General features: G+C 35.9%; 1 protein-coding gene across 2 annotated transcripts in view; it reads left to right on the plus strand.

Moving 5' to 3' along the window:
* The window catches only part of ITFG1 (integrin alpha FG-GAP repeat containing 1), a 275883-nt gene that overhangs the window by 214675 nt on the left and 34088 nt on the right, over window positions 1-27120 (plus strand). For both annotated transcript variants that reach the window (XM_082607433.1, XM_082607434.1), the window contains exon 14: window positions 17468-17546. In XM_082607433.1, coding sequence (XP_082463559.1) covers window positions 17468-17546 — 79 coding nt within the window. The remainder of the gene's footprint in view (window positions 1-17467; window positions 17547-27120) is intronic.

Here is a 27120-nt window from a genome sequence, read left to right on the forward strand (position 1 = left end):
TTTTATATATAATATGTATAATATCATGTAAGATATATTAAGATAATATGTCTTGTAAGTTCTTCCAGTTTTGTTTTACCTTCCAGAGCCAGTGATGTAGAATATACTTGGTGTTCATTGTAGGAGCCCAAGTCCTTAAAACAAATCCTTAGATAATCAGGTACTTGAGACAGACGTAGAAACCACCAAGATTTCTCCAGGCTACTGAAAAAGATGCTTTCTGAATAAAATAGAGGCATTCCAACCCTAATTTTTTTTTAACATTTTTCCTTTATTTTTGAATTGTAGCCAGCAGTAAAAGAAAATAAAGACTCCCCGCCAGCCCTACCCCCACCCCCCGCTTCCCCTTTCTTATCTTCCCTTTTCCCAATATGTGGAAGTTACTACTGTATCCAGGTTGTAGAATATTGTTTCTGAAAAATTTAGGAACTTAGTTTCAGGTTGACTGTTGTATATTTATTATACATTGTTTGTGTGCTAGGCTCTGCCTTAGGCTGTGAAGATAGGATATTTAAAATATAAGTCAACCCTAATTTTATAATAAGTCAACATGCATATAGAGGACAGTTAGTTTAAAAAAAGCTATGTAGGGCTTCCCTGGTGGCGCAGTGGTTGGGAGTCTGCCTGCCAATGCAGGGGACACGGGTTCAAGCCCTGGTCTGGGAAGATCCCACATGCCGCGGAGCAACTAGCCCCATGAGCCACAAATACTGAGCCTGCGCGTCTGGAGCCTCTGCTCCGCAACGAGAGGCCGCGATGGTGAGAGGCCCGCGCACCGCGATGAGGAGTGGCCCCCACTTGCCGCAACTGGAGAAAGCCCTCACACAGAAACGAAGAGCCAAAACAGCTATAAATAAATGAATAAATAAATAAATAAATAAAAATTAAAAAAAAAAAAAAAAGCTATGTAATACAACACCTAAACTACATTACATCAGTATGACACATCCTAGAATAAGAAAAAAGGAACCAAACAGTTCTTTTTTACTTATAGTATGGAAAAGTTGAGAGATCAGTAATGTTTTTTAATTTAACTTCCTGAATTCTTTCAAATATCAGACATGACATTTTAAAGGAAAGGTAGGATAATCTGTGGGAGATTTGTACTAAGATTTTCACAAAGAAAGTGAACTTGCTAGATGGGGTACAGAGCTCAGCATTCCATAGGAATAGCTTATTCTTAATCCTTTCTTACCAAAATTTATTAAGTCAATTTACTAAATATTTTCAATGAAAATATGTTTCTGCTTTTTTAAAAAAAATTTTGAGAAAACAGTTCATTTTATAGAAATCCTGGTATGCATTCTTTTCATTAAGCAAGAACTCTTTGCACTTAGACAACAAAGATTATCATACCACTTGCCATAGGTTGCATCCTCAAAAATGTGTCCGGAAAATTCTCATGAAACTAAGGATGTGCAAAAACAGCACCAGGTCCATTCCTAGACACCCTGACTCATAGCCTGCTCCCACCATTTACAAACCTTTATCTGTTCAGCTCAGGAACTGATATGTCTCACTATATAATGGAAGAAACTGTCTCATGGAATTTTGAAGAACTCCATAATTATTCACTCAATACAGGAAGTTAAAAGTGATTGCTTATTTTGTATATCATTAAAAATATGACCGTGTATATTAAGTACATTTTCCTTACCCCATGTATATGGAAAACATTTATAAACCTTAAAACATAAGATTGGCATGTAACCTCCTGTTAGAGTGATAAGTCTATACCAGGCAAACTACTTCTTAGAAGTTTGTAATTTCTGCATTATTACTTCTCCTGTTGGATGGAACAGGGTGAGAAATTCCAGCCAGTGGACCAAATCCAGCTTGCTGCCTGTTTTTGTGAATAAAATGTTAGTGGAACATAACCACACTCATTTATTTATATACTGTCTATGGCTGCTTTCATGCTACAACATCAGAGTTAAGTAGTTGCAACACAAGACCTTATGGCTCACAAAGCCTACAATATTTACTATCTGTCTTTTTAAAGAAAAAGTTTGCCAACTCCTGGGCGAGAATAACAACTACAATAGAAAGTAAGTTACTCTCATCTTTCTCTGATTTGCTGTGTGTTCTGACCAGTACACCTAAACTTTTTTAAGCCAGCATCCTAATTATCCATTTAATCAGATATTTTCCTTTTCTGAGATGTTCCCTCCAAATCATTTTAAACTCTCTTGTGACACTGCATAAAATACAGGAATCTTTTATTTGAAATGCTCTATTGTTGAAGGTAAGACTACTCCTCTCCATGGTTATGCTCTCTCTCTGAATTTGTCATGTGCAAATTAAAATTTGCTTCTACATTTTAATAAAGGTTACTTAATGCTAAAATATCTATATTTTCTGCTGTATTCCATGTGCCTCTTTGCTTGTCAAGGCAATTCTGCTCCCACACACATTCCAGCAAGATTCTGCACTTCACTGTACCTAGCTAATAGACAGCATAAAGTTTGCCTTTAAGAGGAGAAGGTCATGCTGTTTTATTTTATAGTTATGCATGAAAAATGAGTATGCTGATGTCATAATAGTATGGGTCATGAGTAAACAGCTACACAATAAGTACTTTAAGATCATACCTTTTACAGCTAAATAAATTAAAATAAATGTAAACATTGCAGATTATATCACACAATTCGGAAAGCTTCTTAATGATCCCAATACAAATCTTTCTCTAACTGGCTTTCAGTTCTGTGAAATTTCAGTTCTGTGGGCCCTCATTTAATTTCTTTGCCTTTGTACTGGTTGAGAAAGGAGCACTGCTACTAGAGAAACAATTTTCTGCACCACTAAAAGCAGCTGAAAAGAATGAGAAGTGTTTCAAACATTGTTTTTTATGCACTCAACTATATTAATGGTTTTATTGTCTTGTATTCAGTCAAAATCCAATCAGTATACAAAGGTGTAGGTTACACTTAATACTCTCATAAACTGCTAATTTTTATAATGTATACAAAGTGTAGTCCCAATAGATCAATGGCTCTTAAAGAGGGGTCCCCAAACCACCAGCATCAGTGTATCTCCTGGGAACTTGTAAGAAATGCACACTCCTAGGCCTCACCAAGACCTACCAAATAGGAACACCTTGGGATGCAGCCAGTGAATCTATAATTTAATAACCCCTCCAGGAGATTCTGATACATGCTAAAGTCTGAAAACCACAGCACTGGACTTTTAGAAAAGGGATTACTGTAAGCTAACAACCTTGTCTTCTTACACAGCAATTATATATACTCAGAAGTGGAATTTCATCCAAACATACATTCTTGCAAATAAATTATTCCTGTAGTTTTAGAATACTACAGTACACTAAAGAAAATGAATGTTAACTTGATAAATGTTTCTGGTTTTGATCAAAATAATTTTATTCACTTGGTAGTTCAACATAATTGAAAATGAGATATCACTACCAAAAAAGACATTAATTTATTTGGCCAAAGTAAAAAGATAATAGTGCATGCATATTGAGCACTTACTGTGTGCCAGGCACTGTTCTAATTATTTTACACATACTTACTTAATCTTTACTTCAATTCGATGAGATAGGTACTATGATTATCCCTAATTTAAGTTGAGGGAACTGAAAGTTAAATAATTTATCCAAGGTTATACAGAAGATAAGGGGAAGAGGAAAAATATGAACCCAGATTCTCTGACTCTAAAAACTACATTCTTAGTTTCAAAATTTGGAAAGCTAATATCTAAAATATTCTCATGACATGAAATATTTGGAATAACTCACAGGCCTTTAAATTTTTGTTTTAATCACCTCAAGCTGCCTTTACAAAATACAATCGGAATTTATTTTCTCACAGTTCTGGAAGCTGGAAGTCCAAGATCACGAGATCAGAGTGCTAGTGTGGTCAGGTTCTGTTGAAGGCCCTCTTCCTGACTTGCTTCTTCTCACTGTGTGCTCACATGGCCTTTCCTAGCTTTGTGCGCAGGGGGAGACAGAGAGAGAGATCAAGTCCTCTGGTGTCTCTTCTTATCAGGACAGTAGTGCCATCATGAGGACCCTGCCCTCATGACTCTAACCCTAACTACCTTCCACATATCATCACATTAGGGATTGGAGCTTCAACATATTAATTTTGGGGAGGCACAAACATTCAATCTATAAGAATTAAGAAAAGTATTTCAGAGAAGTAAGAAAGAAGTTACGTGAAATTTTCACAGATGTGTTGTCATTATTGCTGATTGATATTCCCATAGTTTGCGTTCCCAGCATATTAGCTTCTCAGGTTTCCATAAAGGAATTCAAGGTACGTGTACAAATACTTAAACTAGAGGAATTAATTGTTTCAGAAATCCCTAATCCTTTTAAATTGAAAATTCCTTAATGATACAATCACTTCCCAAATAATAAATTTATAAAAATTGAAATTCTTTGGACCACCACTAATATAACCTAGGTATGTAAAAGGTATTAAAAGATACAGCAATACTCCTAGGATCTCTACTATATTAGAAGAGACACAAAGTAAAAGTTATCCAAGTTTTTGCACTTGCTGAAGATATAACTCTATTTACTACATTTTGTACTAAACATTCATATGGAGGTAAATGGCACTATTTAAGGGGGAAAAAAATCCTGAAACATGTTTAATGCTATGACATAAGGGTTAAGAAACCAAAACACATAGGCACATGTATCAGTCATATCATTTCCATTGGGAAAGGCAGAGTAGGGATTGAATTACTCATTATGTACATGATACAGAGTAGCAATTCTCAAACTTCTTGTTCTGAAGACTACAAATAGTTTTTCTTAAGTGAGTTTTGTTATCAATATTACTCTATTTGAAATTAAAACTGAAACAACTTTAAATGTTTTTATTAAATCATTTTAAAACAATAGACCCATTACATGTTGACCTAAAATAAATAGTTGTTTTTATGGAAAAATAACTATTTTCCAAAATACAAAATTAATGAAGAGTAACATTCCTTTGTATTTTTTTCAAATCTCCTTAGTACCTGTCATTTAAAAAAAAAAAAAACAAGATTCTCATATCTCCTTTTGCATTGTTTATTATTGTTTTGGTTGAAATATTAAAAAAAAATTTAGCCTTACACAGCTGTATAGTAGAAAAAGAGAATGTTTCATATCCTGTTCAGATAACTGATAGTATACCAAAACTCAACAGTGGCAGTTACTTAAAGGTTAGTTGTAATGTGGAATTTGAAACTATGTCAGTGAACATTTCCAACTCTGTCACATTACCCATTGGTTATTTAGAAGCCTGTTGTTTAATTTCCACACATTTGTGAATTTCTCAAATTTCTTTCTGTTGTTGGTTTCTAATTTAATTCCACTGTGATCAGAAAACATACTTTGTACAATTTCAGTACTTTTACATTTATTGGGACTTGTTTTATGGTCTCGTATATGGTTCCCCTTAGAGAATGTTTCATGTGTGCTTGAGAAGATGTATTCTGCTAAAGTTGGGTACAGTGTTCTATACATGTCTACTAGATCTAGTTGATTTCTAGTGCTGTTCAAGTCTTCTTTTTCCTTGTTGATCTTATGCTTCATTGGTCTATCTGTTAATGACACTGCTGTATTATTAATAATTATAATAGTATCCAACAACCATTATTGTTGAATTACCTGTTTCACCCATCAATTCCTTATGTATTTGGGGCCTGTGTTATTAGGTGTATTTATGGTTATAATTGTTATGTCTTCTTGATGGATTGATGAAACTGTCCTTTTTTATCTCTACTAACATTTTTATCTTAAAGTCTGTTTGTGTCTGTTATTAGTATGGCTACTCCAGCTCTCATTTGGTTACTATTTCCATGGTATATCTTTTCCATGCTCTTACTTTCAACCTATTTGTTGTTTTTGAATTTAAAGTGTGTCTTTTATAGACAGCATATACTTGGATCATGTTCTTTTATCTATTCTGCTAATCTCTGCCTTTTGGTAACAGTGTTTAATCCATTTACATTTAATATAATTACTAATAAGGTAGATTTATCTGCCATTTTGCTATTTTGTTCCTTATATATCTTATGTCTTATTTCTTTCTCTGTTCCACCATTACTGCTCTCTTTTGTGTTACATATTTTCTAGAATTTGATTTTAATTCCCTTGTTTTTTGTACTCTATATTTGAAGTTATTTTTTAGTGTTTCCTCTCAGAATTACAGTTTCCACTGTAACTTAGAAAACAATCTACTTCATATTAATACCAACTTAGTTTCAGTAGCATAAGCAGACTTTGCTCCAATATGCCTCAGTTTACTCCCCCCTCCTTTGTGCTTGTATTTTCATACATATTACATCTTCATGCATTGTGAGCCCAACATGGTTTTTTCATTATTACTTTATGCAGTAGTGTTTTAAATTAGATAGGAGAAAAGAGCTACAAACAAACATACATTTATAGCATCTAGTAAATTTACCTATTGTTACCTTTACTGATACTTTTTATTTATTTCTGTGGATTTGAGTTCCTGTCTAGTGTACTTTCAATTCAGCCAGAAGAACTCCCTTAGTATTTCCTGTTAGTTAGGTGTATTAATGACAAATTTTCTCAGTTTTTATCTCACAATGTGTTAATTTTCCCTTCATTCTTAAAGGATAATTTTGCTACATTTTAGACTTCTTGGTTGACTATCTTTTCCTTTCAACACTTTAAATATTCATCTTAACTGTCTTCTGGACTCCTGGGTTTCTGATGAGAAATCAGCTTTAATCTTATTCAGAATCACTTGTACATAACAAGTTGCTTATCTCTTGTTGCATTTAAAATTCTCTCTTTGGCTTTCAACAGTTTGACTATGATGTACCTTGGTGTGGATCTCTTCAAGTCTATCCTACTTGGTGTTCATTGAGCTTTTAGATGTGCAGTTTCATGTATTTAATTAAATTTGGGCAGTTCCAGACATTTTCACATCACATATTCTTTCTGCCTCTCCTCCCCTCCTTTCCTCTGGGACTCCTATTATTGTTGATATTCTTTTTTTTTTTTTTTTTTTTTTTTTTTGTTTGTTTGTTTTTGCGGTATGCGGGCCTCTCACTGTTGTGGCCTCCCCCGTTGCGGAGCACAGGCTCCGGATGCGCAGGCCCAGCGGCCATGGCTCACGGGCCCAGCCGCTCCGCGGCATATGGGATCCTCCCAGACCGGGGCACGAACCCGTATCCCCTGCATCGGCAGGCGGACTCTCAACCACTGCGCCACCAGGGAGGCCCTATTGTTGATATTCTTGATGGTGCCCCACAGGTCTCTGAGGCTCTGTTCATTTTCTTTATGTTTCTCATTTTACTTTCTGTTCCTCACACTAGATAATCTGAATTGACATATCTTCAATTTTATTGATTCCTTCTTCTGCTAATTTAAATCTACTATTGAGCCTCTCTAGTGAATTTTTTATTTCAGTTACTGTACACTAGAATTAGTGTGGGATTTTTTGTGTGTATGACTTATATCTCTTAATTGATACTCCATTTGGGTGAGATATTGTTCTCATAATTTCCTTAAATTCTTTACATCATTTCCTTTACTTTCTTTGAACATATTTATAATAGCTGATTTAAAGTCTCTACCTAGTAAGTCAAACATCTATGCTTCCTTGGGGGAGATTTCTATTGACAGCTTTTTTTTTCCCTTTGTATGAAACATACTTTCCTGTTTGTGTGTGTCATAATTTTTTGTTGTTGAAAACTGGACATTATAAATAATGTGTTCACCCTGAAAATCCCCCCCTTAAGTTTGTTGTTATTGCTGCTGTTTGTCCAGTGACTTTCCTAGATTATTACTGGGAAGTCTTTATTCTTTATTGTATATAACCATGAAGTCCTTATTCAGTAAGTTTTAATTGTCAGCTGCGAATGGGCACAGTTTTTCTTAAATAAAAGATTGAGAGATTAGGGCCTTCTCAGTTCTTTTGTCTGAAAACAGGTTACACATATGTGTGGACTTCTAGATTCCCAGGAATATGTCAGAGCTTTTCAAAGTCCCCTTTGAACATCTCATTCACATTTTTCCTTTTAAGATTTGGTCAACCGCTCATTAGCCCAAATTGATATCTCTGTCTCAGGCAGCATCAATAAAAACAATTGCTAATGATTGTTTTTAATAAACTTCCAGTTTGATAGAGCTGTTCACACTGAGCAAGCTCTCAGTTTGGCCAAATAAAGACAAATATTGAGAATGGAGCTTTTCAGGGAACCGCCAGACAGGTCAAATAGTGATAATTCTCTGAGGATGGAACATTAGGGAGATCCGCCCCTCCCTTTGCTGCTAAGCTGTTCATTTTCAAAGCTACCTTAGTAGCAAAGCTACTGGTCTTCAGGACTACTTCAGAGCTGGGGAGGGGTTATGGGAATAGGGCAGATTAAAAAACAATAAACACTTTTATTGAGATTCAGTCATTTTTCTTAGATACTCCTTGATTCTTGCAAAAAAAATTTACTTTAACAATTTTTGACAGTGTTCTTATTTCTTTTATGGAGATTTTTTTTGGTCCTTACTAGATCTAGAAGTGATTCTCCCCTACTCTGTTACTTCAAAATCCATTGGTCTGTCTTGTACTTTGAATGATCTTTCACGTATGCATGGTTTTGTAACATCATGCATTGGCCATTTGAAAAATATTGGTTTACTGAGGTATGCATATCTTCCCAATTTTAACACGTTTCATTACATACTATTTTAAAATCACATTTGTTAATATCACTGCTGATCCCATAAGTAAAGTTTTTAGGTTTTAATATGTCAGGCTCATGGTGGTGGATACAAGTCTTCCAAAACTCAAATTTCATTTATAAGCTCAAATTTTATCAGTAGCAACAAATACTATCAATTATCATCCCAAAAGTGACTTTCAATTTGTCATTTTCAAGAGAATGTTGGCTAATACCCAAGTCTGAATAACCATAGTTTAGTGCCACTGCTAATTACCAACCCTTTTACCAATGGGATTTTTGGACTCCAGGGGTCCTTGCACCACATTTTGAGAACCACTTTGTAGAGGAATCAAGTCTGGATTTCTGGACCTTGTCTTTCAATATCAGAGTGACTGGTGATGGTGAGAAGTTAATTTCAGCTTTAGGACTCATAACAGACACTTGCTTACCTGATTTTTTTAATTGACTATAGGACAAAAGAGAAAAGCCTATATAAATCTGTAAAGTAAGATACTATGAATAGGAGTATGAAATTTTCCAAATGTGAATTAGCAAGAAATATTCAAGAATATAATTGGGAAGTTTCACAAAAAACAATACTTATACCCCAAGATACCAATCTTCCAGTACATAGACTAGACTATGGGTAATAAAATAAATTTGAGGTTATAACACTGTGATAAATATAGCCTCATAAGTATTATCTCCAAGCCTTATTGCAATGAGACAGGTTTAAAGTATTAAAAGCATACCCTATTACAAAGAAACAAACCTTGGAGAGATGAAATAATTTATGTTAAGAAGTGTATACCACATTAGCAATGTTTGTTGCTAAGCATGTGAAGCAACTTACAGCTGGTGGGAGTATGAACTGGTAATACCACCTCAGTAAGAAGAAGAGTAGGCACTACCTGGTACAGTTGAAGATGCATATATCATATGACTTTACAGTTCTGCCTCTGGGTACATAACCCCTGATAAATGTTTTCACTTGTACATCAGGTGACATACATAAGAATGCCATGTTTATCATGGCAAAAAAAAAAAAATGGGAACAAGCATTGATCAACAAAAGAATGAAAAATGTGTATGCTATAATCATGCAGTGGAATACTTTACAGCCATGAAAGTGAACTACAGCTACTCATCCTTAATCATGGATGAGTCTCAAATTAATGTATTTTTTAAACAGTCACCGAAGGTTACATACAGTATGATTCCATTTACATAAAAACTTAAAATGGGTATAACCAAATATATTTTAACATTTATGTATATGATAAAACTTATAAAGAAAAAAAGGAATAATTGCATGAAGAAGATAGTTGAATAGAAGTTAAACTATGAAGTTAACTGTGATTTGCTTTAAAACTGCATATATATGCAGGAATCAAGATGGCAGAGTAGAACTTGGAGCTCACCTGTCCCCACAAACACATCAAAATTACATCTGCCTGTGGAACAATTCTCACAGGAAACTAACTGGAAACTAGCAGAAGAACTCCTAGAAAACCAAAGCTGCAAGACAGATCTCCGTGTAACCGGGTAGGATGGGGAAAAAAAGGCATTGGGTTAGGACCTGCACCCCTGGGAGGGATCTGTAAGGAAGAGAAGGTCCACACAGGCCAACCCTTGCCCTGAGGAGCAAGCTAGTTGAGCCACAATCTCGGCATTCCAGTCCTGGGATCCTGCATGGAGGAGACAAACCCCCTTGCCTGCTGGGAAGTCTGCTGAGATGGACAAAAGGGCTGGAGAAGCCTAGAGTCTAATCACAAGGAGTGCACATGTGCTGGCTTGCCAACTGTCAGGGCAGAGAGAACCTTGCACTGGTGGCTGCCACCTTGCTGCCCTTTCCAACTGAAAGGGGCAAACACCCCAGCCCCACTCACTCCACACCACAGCTTGGCATGAAATCTGAGAAAAGACTCAGTCTAGCTATGCAGAGACAGACTGGGGCACAGAAATACTAAAAATCATAGAAGAATACTATGAACAGTTATATGCCAACAAGTTGAACAACCTTCCAAAAAATGGACAAGTTTCCAGAAACATACAGCCTGCCAAAATGAGTCAAGAAGAAACATAATTTGGAACAGACCAATCACTGGAAGTGGAATAGATTCTGTAATTAAAAGAAAAAACTCCCAGCAAACAAAAGTCCGGGACCAGACAGCTTCACTGGGGAATTCTATCAAGTATACAAAGAGATTACACCTATCCTCCTCAAACTATTCCAAAAACTGAAGAGAAAGGAACACTCCGACATTCATTCTATGAGTTCACCATCACCCTGATACCTAAACCAGACAAAGACATTACAAAAAAGAAATTTACAGGCCAATATCTTTAATGAATATATATGCAAAATATATATGCAATATATATGCAAAAATCGTCAACAAAATATTAGCAAACCAAATTCAACAATACAGAAAAAGGATCATACACCATTATCAAGTTGGATTCATTCCAGGGTCACAAGGATGATTCAACATACACAAATCAATCAATATGGTCCACCACATTAATAAAAGGAAAGACAGAAATATATGATCATCTCAATAGAGGCAGAAAAAGCATCTGACAAAATTGAAAATCCATTCATTATAAAAAACTCTCACCAAAGTGGGAGGGAACATTTCAACATAATAAAAGCCATTTATCACAAACCCAGAGCCAACATAATACTCAGTGGTGAAAAGTTAAAAGCCTTCCCACTAAATTCAGGAACAAAACATGGATGCCCACTATCACCACTTCTATTCAACATAGTATTAGAAGTCCAAGCCATAGCAATCAGACAAGAAAAAGAAATAAAAGCTATCCACATTAGAAGTGAAGAGGTAAAACTGTCACTATTTGAGAGGACATTATACTCTATGTAGAGAACCTTAGTGTCTCCACAGAAAAACTACCAGAACAAATGAATGAATTCAGCAAGTTAGCAGGATACAGGATTAATATATAGAAATCTGTTGCATTTCTTTATAGTAATAATGAAATATCAGAAAGAGAAAGTAATAAAAAAAAATCAGGCTTCCCTGGTGGCGCAGTGGTTGAGAGTCCGCCTGCCGATGCAGGGGACACAGGTTCGTGCCTCGATCTGGGAGGATCCCACATGCCACGGAGCGGCTGGGCCCGTGAGCCATGGCCGCTGAGCCTGTGCGTCCGGAGCCTGTGCTCCGCAGCGGGAGAGGCCACAGCAGTGAGAGGCCCACGTACCACACACACACAAAAAAAAATCCCATTTAAAATTACATCAAGGGCTTCCCTGGTGGTGCAGTGGTTGGGAGTCTGCCTGCCGGTGCAGGGGACGTGGGTTTGTTTCCTGGTCCGGGAGGATCCCACATGCCGCGGAGCGGCTGGGCCTGTGAGCCATGGCCACTGAGCCTGCGCGTCCGGAGCCTGTGCTCCCCAGCGGGAGAGGCTGCAGCAGTGAGAGGCCCGCATATGGCAAAAAAAAAATAAAATAAAATTACATCAAAAAAGTAAAGTATTTAGGAATAAACTTAACCAAGGTGGTGAAAAACCTATATGCTGAAGACTATAGAACACTGATAAAGAAACTGAAGATGATTCAAACAAATGGAAAGATATCCCATGCTCTTGGATTGGAAGAATTAATATTGTTAAAACAGCCATACTGTCCAAAGCAATCTGCAGATTTAATGTGATCCCTATCAAAATACCCATGACATTTTTCACAGAACTAGGACAAATAATCCTAAAATTTATATGGAAGCACAAAAGACCCAGAATTGCCAAAGCAATCCTGAGAAAGGACAATAAAGCTGGAGGTATAACCCCCGCCAGACTTCAGACCATACTACAAAGCCAAAATAATCATAACAGCCTGGTATTGGCACAAAAACAGACACACAGATTCATGGAATGGAACAGAGTCCAGAAATGAACCCACCCACCTATGGTCAGTTAATCTACTACAGAGGAGGCAAGAATATACAATGGAAGCTGGAGGGACCAAAAACTAGTACAATAGCCTTTGCCTCCCTCCTCAACTTCTAAACTTATCAGACGCAGGTGAAGAGAGGAGGAAAGAAAACCAGAATATTCCTGGACTGCAAGAACCTGACCAATCACTGACAGCCGCAAGCCTGCTGCCTCCACTGCATCCTGTCTGCGTGTGATGGGTGTGCTCCTGATTAACTCCTCTCTCTCTCTCCCCTCCCCCCTTCTTCTTCCTCTTCCCCTTCCTCCTCCTCCTCCTCCCCCGCCCCCTCCCCCTTCCTCCTCCTTTTCCTCTTCTTCCTCTTCTTCTTCCCCCCCCACTCTCTCTCTCATTCTACAGCGTGCTGTGGGTTTGTTCTAGTAAATTTGAGAATGTTCGGGTCCTGTCATCTCAGAGTGACAACCGGACAGAGGAGGAATCACAGAGAGGTTTCATATCAATTAAGACCTGTGTTGAGTATCTCTAAAGAACAGTCCAAAGTGAGCAGTTCTTAAAGACTCGTTCCTGGGGACAACAATGGGTTACGGTGCATCCTGTCTCAAGAACTCCTGATTAGGGCTTCCCTGGTGGTGCAGTGGTTGAGAGTCCGCCTGCCGATGCAGGGGACACGGGTTCGTGCCCCGGTGCAGGAAGATCCCACATACCGCGGAGCGGCTGGGCCCGTGAGCCATGGCCGCTGAGCCTGCACGTCCAGAGCCTGTGCTCCGCAACGGGAGAGACCACAACAGTGAGAGGCCTGCGTACCGCACAAAAAAAAAAAAGGAGAAAAAAAAAAAAAACTCCTGATTAATAAATGAATCCAGGCTCCCACCCCACCCCAGAAATTGGGTGAGCTTTTTTTTTTGCTTCCTGCAGCTCCCACCAGTCCATTGGCTTCAGGGAGTGCGTGTGCTGTGGGAGGTCTCCATCCCATCTGAAGCAAGGAAAGTAACGGCCCAACACAAATTCTTCCAACAGGACTCTTTACTGAACATACACACTACCCCAGGAAGAAGTACCAACATGGAAAACTACTTTAAGTCACAGAAGCCGAAGGAGCTAAGATTTAGCATCGCACAGTTTTCTGTGAGATGTATATGCAGGATCAGCAAGCATGGGAAATTCGAACCAACCCCTGCAGGGATTGCCTTGGGCTACAATCCAATTGCCTTGGATTCTATAAGAAAAATCCCTTTGAGAGAGCTTCCCATTCAAAATTTATTCATATGTAGCTTGAAAGCCACCCGGGTTGTCCTATCACCTGCAGCAATTATTCACATGCAAGGGAACCAAGAGAGCATGTCCTACTTTGAAGGTCAAAGAATACCAAAAATACAGGAAAGGTGTGTTTTGGGGGACAGTGAGAATAGTGTTCAATTTGTGGGATAAGACCAAATTACAAAGTTGTTATTTTAAAGGGCTTTTAAATGCTACACAGGATGAACTGCCAGCATCCTGAAGAATTATAAATAGAGCTTCATGTTTTTGTGAAAATGCCATATATTCATTTCAAAAAGTGCTTGGTTCCAGTTTTATTATCAGTGCCTGTCAGTACAGCACGATGTTTAAGAGTGTGGACCCTGCAGCCAGACTACCTACGTTTGATTCCTGACTGCTACTTACTAGACATGGGGCCCTGTGCAAAGCCCTCATTTTTCTCATCTCGAAAATGGATATAACAGACTGTTGAGCCAATGCATATAAAGTTATTACTACTGTATCTGGCATATTGTAGATGTTCAATGAACTTTGGCTATTATTATGATTGTTTCTAGGAATCTAAAATTCTCAGCATATTCACTGAGATCGGGGTAATACTAAAGACAGTTCAGTGAGACCTGGTAAATGGTATAAATGCACAGTGAATTCTTCACTTAAAGCTCTACCAATATTCAGTGCCTGAACACAATCCTCACTTCTCTAGCTGGGACACTGCATTTTGATGATATTTGATCATGACATCAGAAGAGACTAAATTCACAGAAAGACTTAGAAATCCCACTTGCTCGTAAAATAGGATAACTGAATAAAAAAATGAAAAGTATAAAATTTGTTTAGACTTCCTCACCAACTCTATTTTATCCTCCAAAAGGAGTGTTTTAGGGTCAATCTCACTAAAAATTAAATTTATTAAGGGAGATAATACAAGCAGTTATGCTAATTAACAAGTGTTAGAGCCATAAGATTAGACAGTTAGCTTAACACTGTCTATGTTGTCCAGATAATTAGATGAAAACTTTCCTTTTATTTATTCCATTAGCCCAGCTAATTTATGGTAATTCCCTATAGCCTTCTTGCCTATAGATTTTATGGATCTAAGAGACCTAGATTCTATATAAAAATTAAACAACTTGGGATTTCAGAAGCAACATAAAAAAATATATATATGTATACAGTAGAGAAAAGACGGTCTATTCAACAAGTGGTGTTGAGAAAGCTGAACAGCTGCATACAAATCAATTACAACACTCCTCAAACCATACACAAAAATAAACTCAAAATAGCTTAAAGACTTAAATATAAGACATGACACCATAAAACTAGAAGAGAACATAGGCAAAACATTCTTTGACATAAATCATAGCAACATTTTCTTAGATCAGTCTCTCAAAGCAAAAGAAATAAAAGGAAAAATAAATGGAAACTAAGCAAACTTAAAAGCTTTTGCACAGCAAAGGAAACATCAACAAAATAAAAAGACAACTTATATAATGGGAGAAAATATTTGCAAATGATGTGACCAACCAGGGCTTAATTTCCAAAATATACAAACAGCTCATACAGCTCAATAGCAAAAAAAAAAAAAAAAAAAAAAAACCCAATTAAAAAATGGGCAGAAGACCTAAGTAGACATTTCTCCAAAGAAGACCTACAGATGGCCAACAGGCACGTGAAAAGATGCTCAACATCACTAATTATTAGAGAAATACAAATCAAAACTACAATGAGGTATCACCTCACACCAGTCAAAATGACCATCATCAAAAAGTCTACAAATAGTATATGCTGGAGAGGGTGTGGAGAAAAGGGAACTCTCTTACACTGTTGGTGGGAATGTAAATTGGTGCAGACACTGTGGAAAACAATATGGAGGGTTCTTAAAAAACTAAAAATAGAGTTACCATATAATCCAGCAATTCCACTCCTGGGTATATATCTGGAAAAAATGAAAACTTTAATTCAAAAAGATACATGCACCCCAATGTTCATAGCAGTACAATTTACAATAGCCAAAACATGTACAATAAATAACCCAATCAACAGACAGTTGGCTTAAGAAAATGTGGTGTATATACATACAATGGAATATTACTCAGCAATAAGAAAGAATGAAATATTGCCATTTACGGTAACATGGATGGTCCTAGAGAATATTATACTTAGTGAAGTAAGTCAGACAGAGAAAGACAAGATATCATTTCTATGTGGAATCTAAAAAATAATACAAATGAATCTATATAAAAAACAGAAACAGATTCATAGATGTAGAAAACAAACTTAAGGTTACCAGAGGAGAGAGGAAGCTGGGAATTTTATTCAATATCTTGTTTTTAATAACCTTTAAAGGGATATATGGGAAAAATAACTGAATTACTATGCTGTACTCCTGAAACTAACACAATATACTTCACTTTTTCAACTGTACTTTAATTTTTTAAAAAACATGCATATCTAAAGAAAAATGGTTTCTTTTGCCTATCTACAAACAGCAATATAGGTATAGAATTTTGGTAATTCTTTCATGGAAGTAGTATGTTGTACAAAGCATAATATTCTTCTTTCTACATAAAAATACTTCATTAACAAGTTTGTTTTTATTTTTTGTGTGATAGTCTATTATGAAACTTATTCAATTAGTAATGTCATATGAGTAATTCCATTCTTGTAGCAACCTGTTTTCTCATGGTCATTGAAACAAATGAATTTCTAAAGTTCTTAAAATATCAATCAGGCTATTGTAGCATCAATGAAATTAATAATTTCTTGCCTGTCATCTTAAAGGAAAATCATTTGTAGTGCATAATTAAACTATCTAAACTTCTTTATTAAGTTTTCCCTACTTTATTGGGAAGCACAGTAGAATTTTTAATTCTGCGAAGTGTTCAAAGCATTTCTTGATCATTTTCTCATCTCTTCTTAGGATACCCATTGCAGACATTGGTTTTGGTTTCTTTGTACCCCATTTAATTAACTTTGATTTCTAAAGGGAATAAATCATTGTATCAAGGTGTGAGGAATGTTCCAGAAATAGAGAACAATACACAAGTTGGAGATAAACCTCACCATTGTAACTAGGCTCTGCCAGTGATGTTTTCCTTGAGTGGAAAATAATGTATTCTCTAAGTCTAGTGCAGGAGATAAAAATGTTTTGGAACTACTCAGCAATATTTTTTATTCTATTATGATTATTATGGATGGATTTTATTTATTTTTGAGAAATTTTATTTATTGAGAAAATGTAAACTATGCCCAGTTTGTTCCAGAAGGGAAAAGCAATGCTCTATGTTCAACAGAAATGTCATAATAAAACTATTCCAGGTGGGACCAAAAGTAGTAAAGAAAATTTTGCCTAAAATACTCATCTTTAGGTAATAAGAAAAGACATGATTAGATCTTAGAAATATCTAATAAAATTAATGAACTATATAAATACAACTATCAAATCATTTAAAGTGTTAAGAATTTTCTACTAATACAGGGTTTTTTTAATAGATAACACTGGTTATCTATTTATGAACATGTTCTCTAAGTAACTGCCATCTATGTAAGAATTTTATGGAGGAGTATTTACTTTTTATAATAGATTTGCCAGAAACTTCAAATGATGCACTTACTTTCCAAGGCTTAACTATTTCTTTTTTATTGCAGCCCTTTGGAGTGAATCAGCCTGGACCTTATATCATGTATACAACTGTAGATGCAAATGGATATCTGAAAAATGGTTCAGGTAAGATTTGATATGCATAATAGCACCTTTAATCAATATATTAACAAAGTAAACTGGATGACAAAAATTATCATCATGTTTTCACATTCTTTATAAAATCTTCACTTTTTATATTATACTTTGTCTTTCTGTATACTTACATCAGTAGATTACAAAAGGTCCTCATGACAAATATATTAACATTATATTCTTCATATATCCCTGTTGTATGGAGCCACATAATTATCCTTATTTTTCAGTTGAAGTAACAGAGAGATTGGGAGCATTTACTTCAGTTATCTTGATCAAAGTATGAAATAGTAAATTAGTTAACAGAGCTCATCTTAGAAGTAAAAATTAGGACTCCAATCTACTCCTAGATTAATCCTAGTTTTTTCATATGTGGACTAGAAAATCCTAGTTTTTTCATATGTGGAATATTATACAAATTTATATAATATTATGTAATCATATATTTTGATATATGATTATAAAGAAAAATCTTGTTTTACATTTGAATAAAGGGAAATGCAATCAGTCAAGGCAAAAGGGAAATAAGACTAAGCAAAGGATGTCTGATCTTGACAGATGGCTAGCTGACTGAGATACGATCCAAATCACCATAAATACAACTGTGAACATTTCAATTCTCTAAGGAGGAAAAGGAATCCTAACATATTCATATGCTTCTTTCAGAGTGCTAGAGTCCTAACCATGAAGAAGTACATGTAAACAGAGTTACTGTTACTCCTCCATTTTAAAATGTACTAAAAAAAGGGAAGAACTCATTATATAGCCAGTTTCATTTTATATAATGGCATAACATAATATACCAGAGTGCATTTCCTTTTAAGCTAATTGTACACATTTAATACTGTCATCATGCTACTGCATCAGCACAGAAACATTCCATGAAACAAAAACTGTATGAAAAACTCAAGGAGAAATTTACAGACTCAATTACAGTTTACCCTTGAACAACATGGGAGGTTAGATGCGCCAACCCTCTGTGCAGTTAAAAATCTGCCTATAACTTATAGTTGGCCCTCATTCCTCCGTATCCTCCAATTCAACCAAGTGTGAATTGTATAGTACTGTAGTATTTACTATTGAGAAAAATCTGCATATGAGTGGAACTGCGCAGTTCAAACCTGTGTTATGCAAGGGTCAACTGTATAGTCAAATACGTTAATGTACCATTGTCAGTCAAGGAAACTTAAAATAAATCTGGATATAGTTGATTTGAACAAATTACTTATTTACATTTTAATTCATATATATATTAAACTGTATATAAAAGATTCCAGGACCAGCTGGTTTTATTTTTTATCATTTAACTCTTTGAGACTTTCAAGATGCACATAATTTTAGTTCTAGATTAGATGTTTCAGAATGCAGGGGGAAAAAATGATGAAGTTACTTATTTCATTTTATGAAGCTAGTATAACTTCATAAAGCTAGTATAACTTTATGGCTAGTATACAAAGCCATTATACCCAAAAGCAAAAACTTAGCTGACTGGTGAATTATCAATCAAAAATGCTATCTAAAATACTAACAATTTAAATTCATCTGTATTTTGAAAGAATTACTTACTTAAGACCATCAAGTAGGTGATTACCTCAGCAATGCACTGATGGTTAAAATGGGGAAAATTTCTTTATTACCATAACAGTAAATCAATCTTTTAAAGATTTGTCTCCCTCTTTTATTTTTTCATATAATGTATATTGTGTAAGTCTTTCCATGTCTGTTCATCTAGCTAGTCCTAATTTTTTTTAATTGAAGTATAGTTGACTTATAGTGTTATATTAATTTCAGGTGTACAACATAATGAGTCAATATTTTTATAGATTATATTCCATTTAAAGTCATTATAAAATATTGGTTAGGGCCTCCCTGGTGGCGCAGTGGTTGAGAGTCCGCCTGCCGATGCAGGGGATACGGGTTCGTGCCCCGGTCTGGGAGGATCCCATATGCCGCGGAGCGGCTGGGCCCGTGAGCCATGGCCACTGGGCCTGCGCATCCGGAGCCTGTGCTCCGCAACGGGGGAGGCCACAACAGTGAGAGGCCCGCATACCGCAAAAAAAAAAAAAAAAAAATATTGGTTACATTTCCTGTGCTGAACATTATATTCTTGTATCTTATTTATTTTATACCTAGTAGTTTTTAACTCTTAATTCCCATCCCCTATCTTGCCCCTCTCCCCACCACTCTTCCCTCTGGTAACCACTAGTTTGTTCTCTATCTATGAGTCTGTTTCTATTTTGTTGTATTCATTTGTTTGTTTTATTTTTTAGACTCCATATATGTAAAAACATACAGTATTTGTCTTTCTCTGTCTGACTTACTTCACTAAGCATAATATGCTCAAAGTCCATCCATGTTGTTTCAAATGGTAAAATTTCATTCTTCTTAGTTCTAGTTTCTTTTGGAATTGTTTTGTATGTGGATACAGTAACTGGATAATTTGCTGGTTTGTTTTTTTTTTTCAATATAACAATACAACAGTAAAGATCTATGTGATATATTTTTGTGAAGTTAAATGAATAATTCTCACTTCATAGAAAAAAATCTAGAAAAATACTCATCAAACTGTTAACATGTATCTTGGAAGAGCAAGATTTCAAGAGATTCACTTCCTATTTGGTACATTTCTATAACTATTTACTACTTTTAGTCCTTTTTTTTTTTTTTTTTTTTGTGGTACGCGGGCGTCTCACTGTTGTGCCCTCTCCCATTGCGGAGCACAGGCTCCGGACGTGCAGGCTCAGTGGCCATGGCTCACGGGCCCCGCCGCTCCATGGCATGTGGGATCCTCCCGGACCGGGGCACGAACCCGTGTCCCCTGCATCGGCAGATGGACTCTCAACCACTGCGCCACCAGGGGAGCCCCCTTTTTATTTTTAAAAGATAAATTTTACAGCAAATTGAAACCTACCAAAAATTAGATATAGAAGATATTTTTTAATCAGTGATTGTTGTTCACAATATATATTTATTGAACCTCTACTACAAACTAGGCATTGGTACCTAGTAGGATATCTTATTAGATGCTAAAAACCCATTCAATAATATTCACTACACATTGCTGTTTTTTTAAGTAAATGGAAAAATATTTCCTTAGCATGATTGCTTTTTAATCTACTCCAAAACAATAATGGAACATTGAGTTTATTCTCACTCAATTATATATTTACTTCTTCCCTGGATTAGGAAGGAATTTGTAAGCATAAACGCAAAGGAGAAAATATCTATAGAAAAGATAAATGCATAAATCAAATGAATGCATACATTTTCATTGCAAAAAATCATAAAGATAAAAGACTATAACAAACTGGGAAAATCTAAATGTCCAACAATTGAGAAATAATAAATTATGATATAATAATTTCCAGCCTACAAAATATTTTAGAATAATTTTTGATGAAATGAACAGATGTTTATGGTATAACACTTGGGAAGGAGGCACATCTGTGTGCATAATCCAAATTGTGTGGGTGTGGGTGTGGAGTTTTTAAGTGAGCCCATGTATAGGAAAAATATAAAAACAAAATGACATATAGAAATGTTACCAGGAATACCTCTTGGTTGTGGGATTTTGTTCTTTATTTTTTGCATTTTAGTTTATACACTGATCATATATTGCTTTTAATTTGAGAACTATGTTAATAATAAGTAATTATAAATATTTAAAAAATATTTCACGCATATGCTATATTTCATGCATAAATATATGTTCTAAACAGGGAAGTGGCACTTAATTTAATTGATTTAGGAAGTGCTATTATGAAAACCTGCCCCAAATTTTAAAGGATGAAATTTCTAGTTTAAATGTTAATTAAGCATGTTGAAGTCTAAAGAAAAATTACTTGGTTAAACTATACCTTCCAACCCATACAGCCCCACTAGTAGAGAACTTTCCACTCTAGGAAGAGAATGACCACATATGAATACTTCAGAAGCTGCAACCCTGGTTTTCTTATAGAGCAGCTAAGGGTCACTGCTCATTAGTGGATCATGAAATGAATTTAATGGGTTCTGTTAGGGCTTTTTACTTAAAAGAATAAAAGGTAGAAAATATCAAGTGTATCCTACATTTAGTATTGTTTCATGAAAGCTTTATTTTAGGGTTTGTGTGTCTGTGTTCTTACTGGGTGGTGACATAAAATGTAGTTTTTACTGTGGGCTGTGATCAAAAAAGTTTGAAAGCCACTGCCAGACACAATAACATGCCTTAGTGTTATTCAAAAAAGGCCTGGCCTAATTATCCTTTCTGCTTGTAGACAGATCTTATTGTTACCAAATACTCTGTGGTCTTACTCCACTTCCTAGCAAAGCGTGAGTAGCCAAATGTTATTAGACAATTATATTACAGAGGAGTCATTAATTTTCTAAATAACCATTTACTACTCTTGTAAATTAGCCAGAGACCTGCAATAAGTACCCGAATTTCCTAAATAATATTTAATAAGAACTTAGTAGATAGGAGCATGTAGGCCAAATTGTATGGATTGGGGAGTTGTTGGTCATTTCTAAATAATAACACTAATAGACCAAGAATTGTTTTCTACCTCTTAAATTGCTTATTTGGCCCTGCTGTTATAAAATCATTTCCCTTTAGTCCTCTAACGTTACTATTTGTTAACATATCTGAGAAAAGCATAAGTAACCTTTACCTACTATGCACTCTTCATCATATGCTTCAAATTTAAGAGCAGTTAAAATGTATGGTAGACTGATATGAAAGGGCAAAAAAGCATTTGGATTAGGTATAACAAAATTCATATTGATGGTAAACATTAGATTATTGAGAAAAAATGATTTTTTGTAACATATAAGCACATTGTCTTTCTATAGTTTTAACCTTTCAGGTTTCTCCATTTTAATCAGTAATTGTCAATTACATCTTTCAATGTCAAAACACATTTTATTCTTTATGTTCATTTCTCACCTGCATATTTTCTGAAATTATCTTCAAAGTATAGTCATGTTCCATTTATCCACATGTAATTATCCATAAAAGAATTTTTTAGTCTTGAGTCATTTTATTTTAATTACTCATCACATTTTAAATTCTCATACCCAAAAATTTTAGCTTTAGCAGTACTTAATCAGGCATATTTTTGTGTCAAAAATCATAATTCATAACAAGATAATGGAAAGAGTTGTTATGCCCTGCTGGATTATCCATGATATTCTTCTTATCTGAAAGAATGAATTCTTGCAAGAAGAATCATTCCCTTTCCTTACCTCACACCAAGTAAAGACCTCACAGAAATAGTCAAGTCCACAGAGATAAAGATGAGGGCATGGTGAATAATGATTTTTTTTCCCACTGAAATGAAAGAGAGAAAGGGAAGGAGGAAAAATATGGAATAGCTCTAAGCAGTACTGATACATCCTCTTCATTTAATTGTAAATTGAATTAATTAATTACAAGAAATACAGAGAGTCTGAGAAACTGTAAGGAAGTTTACAAATTATTCAGCTCTTCAGCAATTAGAAATCCCATCTACACAGATGCAAGTGGGTCACAGTCATATTCTGGAAAACCAAAAGGAAGAAAATAAGAAGCTGTAGTGCCGGGCTTCCCTGGTGGCACAGTGGTTAAGAATCCGCCTGCCAATGCAAGGGACATGGGTTCAAGACCTAGTCCGGGAAGATCCCACATGCCGTGGAGCAACTAAGTCCGTGCACCACAACTACTGAGCCTGCACTCTAGAGCCCATAAGCCACAACTATTGAGCCCACGTACTACAACTGCTGAAGCCTGTGCGCCTAGAGCCTGTGCTCTTCAACAAGAGAAGCCACTGCAATGAGAAGCCCACACACTGCAACAAAGAGTAGCGCCTGCTCATCGCAACTAGAGAAAGCCCATGCACAGCAGTGAAGACCCAACACAGGCAAAAATATAATTAATTAATTTTTTAAAAAGAGAGAGAGTGAAATATTTGAAGTGTTGAAAGAAGAAGTCACCAACCTAGAATTCTATATACAGCAGAATTATCTTTTAAACACAAAGGAGAAATAGACTTTATCAGACCAACAAAAACTGAGGGAAGCATCACCAGCAGATCTACTCCCCAAAAGACATTAAAGGAAGTTCTTTAGGGATAAGGAGTATGATAGGTCAGAAACACATACCTATATAAGAAAGGAATAAATAAATGAAGATAAAATAAGACCTTTTATTTCTTAGTTGATCTAAAAAATAACTTTCAGATTGTTTAAAGTAATAATAGTAACAGTGTACTGGGTGATGATAGTATATGAATAAGTGACATGAATGACAGCAATGTCATAAGAGATGGGAGGGGGAACCAGGATTATGCTGTTATTTATCTAAATTGGTCCTTTACTGGAAATGACAATCAGGAATTCCTTACCACCAGCTTTGCATGATAACCTCCTTCAGTGAAACAGTAATGGGTTATAAAACCACTTTATCTTCAAAGATGAGAGACTTTGCAACACTTACCCCTAATTTATAGAGAACTAAAGAAGACATGAGATTAAATAAGCGTAAGGAATAGTAAGAATAAGTCAAAAAGAAACTTATAAGGACAAATCGATAAATATGAGCAAGTAAAAAAGCCACAAGAGTAAGAGAATAAAAATTACAAGAGAGTGATTGTATTTGACAGGTGAAAACTTCAGGAGCATGAGAGTCATTTGTAATATGTATGTTGTCTGAGAGTGGGGGCTATGCATATAGACAGTAAATTCCACAGTGTAGTGGTTTGCTCTGTGAAGATTTTTTTATTATTATTATTCAAAAAATATTTATTGAACATACCAGTATGAGCTGTGATCCTAGGTACTTTAAGAAGTATAAAATAGGGTTTTCACTGGTGGTCCAGTGGTAAAGAATCTGCCTTCCAATGCAGGGAATGTGGGTTTGATCCCTGGTTGTGGAACCGAGTTGCCACATGCTGTGGGGCAGCTAAGCCCACATGCCACAAACTACAGAGCCCATGTGCCCTGGAGCCTGCACACCAAAACAAGAGAAGAGAAAAAACCTGCACACCACAACTAGAGAGAGGTCCATGCGCCTCAATGAAAGCTCCCACGTGCCTCAACAAAGTCGCAGGTGCCGTAACTGTTACCCGACGCAGCCAAAAAAATGGAAAAAAAAATACTCATAGCAGCCAAAAACCATTAAAAAAAAAGTATAAAATAATATTCATCATCCTCAAAAGTCTGTAGTTTATTTGGAGAGTAAAAACAAGAAAAAATAAGATGATAAGCCACTAATGAAAGATTTTTAAAAGACTAGTAACTTCCTGGAAGGTGACTGACTTCACTATTTACAGGTCCCTTCTATAAGACTTAGGTGTCTAGAGTGTGGCATCTTAAGAAAAGACTAGGATTCCATATCATTACCTATAAGACTTCGTAAAAATTTGATACCCTTCTCCTTATTTGCGTGGATAACTGAACATGACACTTTGCCAGGTGCTGTGAATGTGCAAAAATATTAAGACGTTGTTACTTTATATTTCAAATATCAAGAACTTTATATTTCAGGAACTAGACATAGGTATGTCTATTGAAGTGTCTTCTTAAATAGTAATTACAAAGCAATAAGTATCAAGTTAATGGCAACAATAAGTACAACAGGAACTCAAAGAAGAGGCCTGACTGACATGTTACATGTAACTGACATGTTACATTTTTGTGAAGGAAGTCTTCCTTTGAAGGATTGGTGTATAATATGGATCAGAAATGAACAAGAAGTAATATAGATTTAGCATTAGCAAAGTCAAAACATGAAAAATGTAACTTTATTAGGAGCAACACAAAAAGGAAATAATTTGACAGTCAATAAAGAAAATCTTGTTCTGTTTTTTAAAAACAACACACAGAAGCTATAATATCTTTGAATATTTTCTTTTTATTTTCATAAGTGCATTGAGGAAAAACTCTAGTATCCTAGACAGATATCCCCATTGGTTTTATTTAGTTGCTTTAGTGTTTTTGTATAGCTTGACAAATGGCCTGGAATTTAGTATAGATTGGTCTTTACACAAAATATTTCTTATTTTAAAATTTAATTCAGTGAGCAGTTTACTAATCATTATAATACATTTTTACTTAATTGTGTACATTTATAAAAAGTAACAATTTAAAATATGAATGCTACTTAATTTATTTCAAGATTTTATATTTTTTTAAATCAGTAAACAATGTAAAATAGGCCTGGTTGCCCATTTCTTGAAATATATTTTTAAATAAAGAAAAGAAAGAAAAAACAAATGAATGAAAAATCTCTGCTTAACAAGTACAGTATTGGTGACTTCTGGTTTCCGGTCCAACATGTAAAGAGCTTGGAAATCATACTCCCATCCTCCCTTCCATTCCCACCCCTGCCCCATCCAAATGATGACCAAAATGAAAATCAAAAACTCTTCTTAGGGCCTCCCTGGTGGCGCAGTGGTTGAGAGTCCGCCTGCCGATGCAGGGGATACGGGTTCGTGCCCCGGTCTGGGAGGATCCCATATGCCGCGGAGCGGCTGGGCCAGTGAGCCATGGCCGCTGGGCCTGCGCATCCGGAGCCTGTGCTCCGCAACGGGAGAGGCCACAACAGTGAGAGGCCCGCATACCGCAAAAAGAAAAAAAAACTCTTCTTAGATCCATTAGAGAATTGAAGACACTGGGCAAACTGCTGCCCCCCAAACTGGAAAGACAGACAAATGTATAAAATGGCAGCTTACCAGAGCAGAAGCCACAGCTAGGGCCAGCCACTGGCAGGAACACTTAAAGGGTAATTCTGGGGACTCAGTTTGAGACTGGTTTAAGAGATTAAAAACTCCTACCTTTGGGGACCCAAACTTTCATGATTTTTACCTCTGTGAGCCACACAGGTTCTCAGGGACAAGATCTAAGAAAAATCCTCTTGTGCTTCTCTCAGGAGAAAGGGGGAAAATAAACTTTTTCAAATACTCCCAGAGCTACAGTTCTTCTTAACAAAGGCCTGCCCTCAAGGGAAATTATTTTATGAAAACCTAACCAACTTTGCTTTTTTACCAGAGCCTAACTGACTTGGTGGTAATGGTGGTAATGAAATATCCAGCTCTAACCCCCCTCTAGTCTTCCTGTCTCACCTTCATAGGTGAGAGGGGAAAGGACCTGAGAAGCACTTATGAAAGTCACAGCCCAGGGTCATAGGCTTACTAAAAAACTGAGACCTAATCACAGGACTAGAGAACACTTACCTGCCCCCTACATCTTACCACCACATCAATCAGGCTCCTATACAACAACAGGGGAGCAAGGTTCAAACCCTATTTAAAAAGGAAACCCAAAGATAACGGAAGAGACAAAAACAAGGACACTACAGGAAATTTTAGCCTCCGACACCTACAGCTACAGCAACCAGTAAATGCAATCTAATTCATAGCCAGATAAACATAAAACCTCACACTAAAGACCTGTTTACCTTAGTTCTTCTTGCTTGATACATCATGTCCAGCTTTCAACAAAAAATTACAAGGCATGCTAAAAGACAAAAAAAACAAGACAAACCCCCCCCACATTTTGAATAGATAAAGTAGGCATCAGAACCAGACTCAGTTATGACAGAGATTTTGGA

This window comes from Mesoplodon mirus, assembly GCF_964341445.2.
Source record: "Mesoplodon mirus genome assembly, chromosome: 19".
Classification (NCBI taxonomy): Eukaryota; Metazoa; Chordata; class Mammalia; order Artiodactyla; family Ziphiidae; genus Mesoplodon; species Mesoplodon mirus.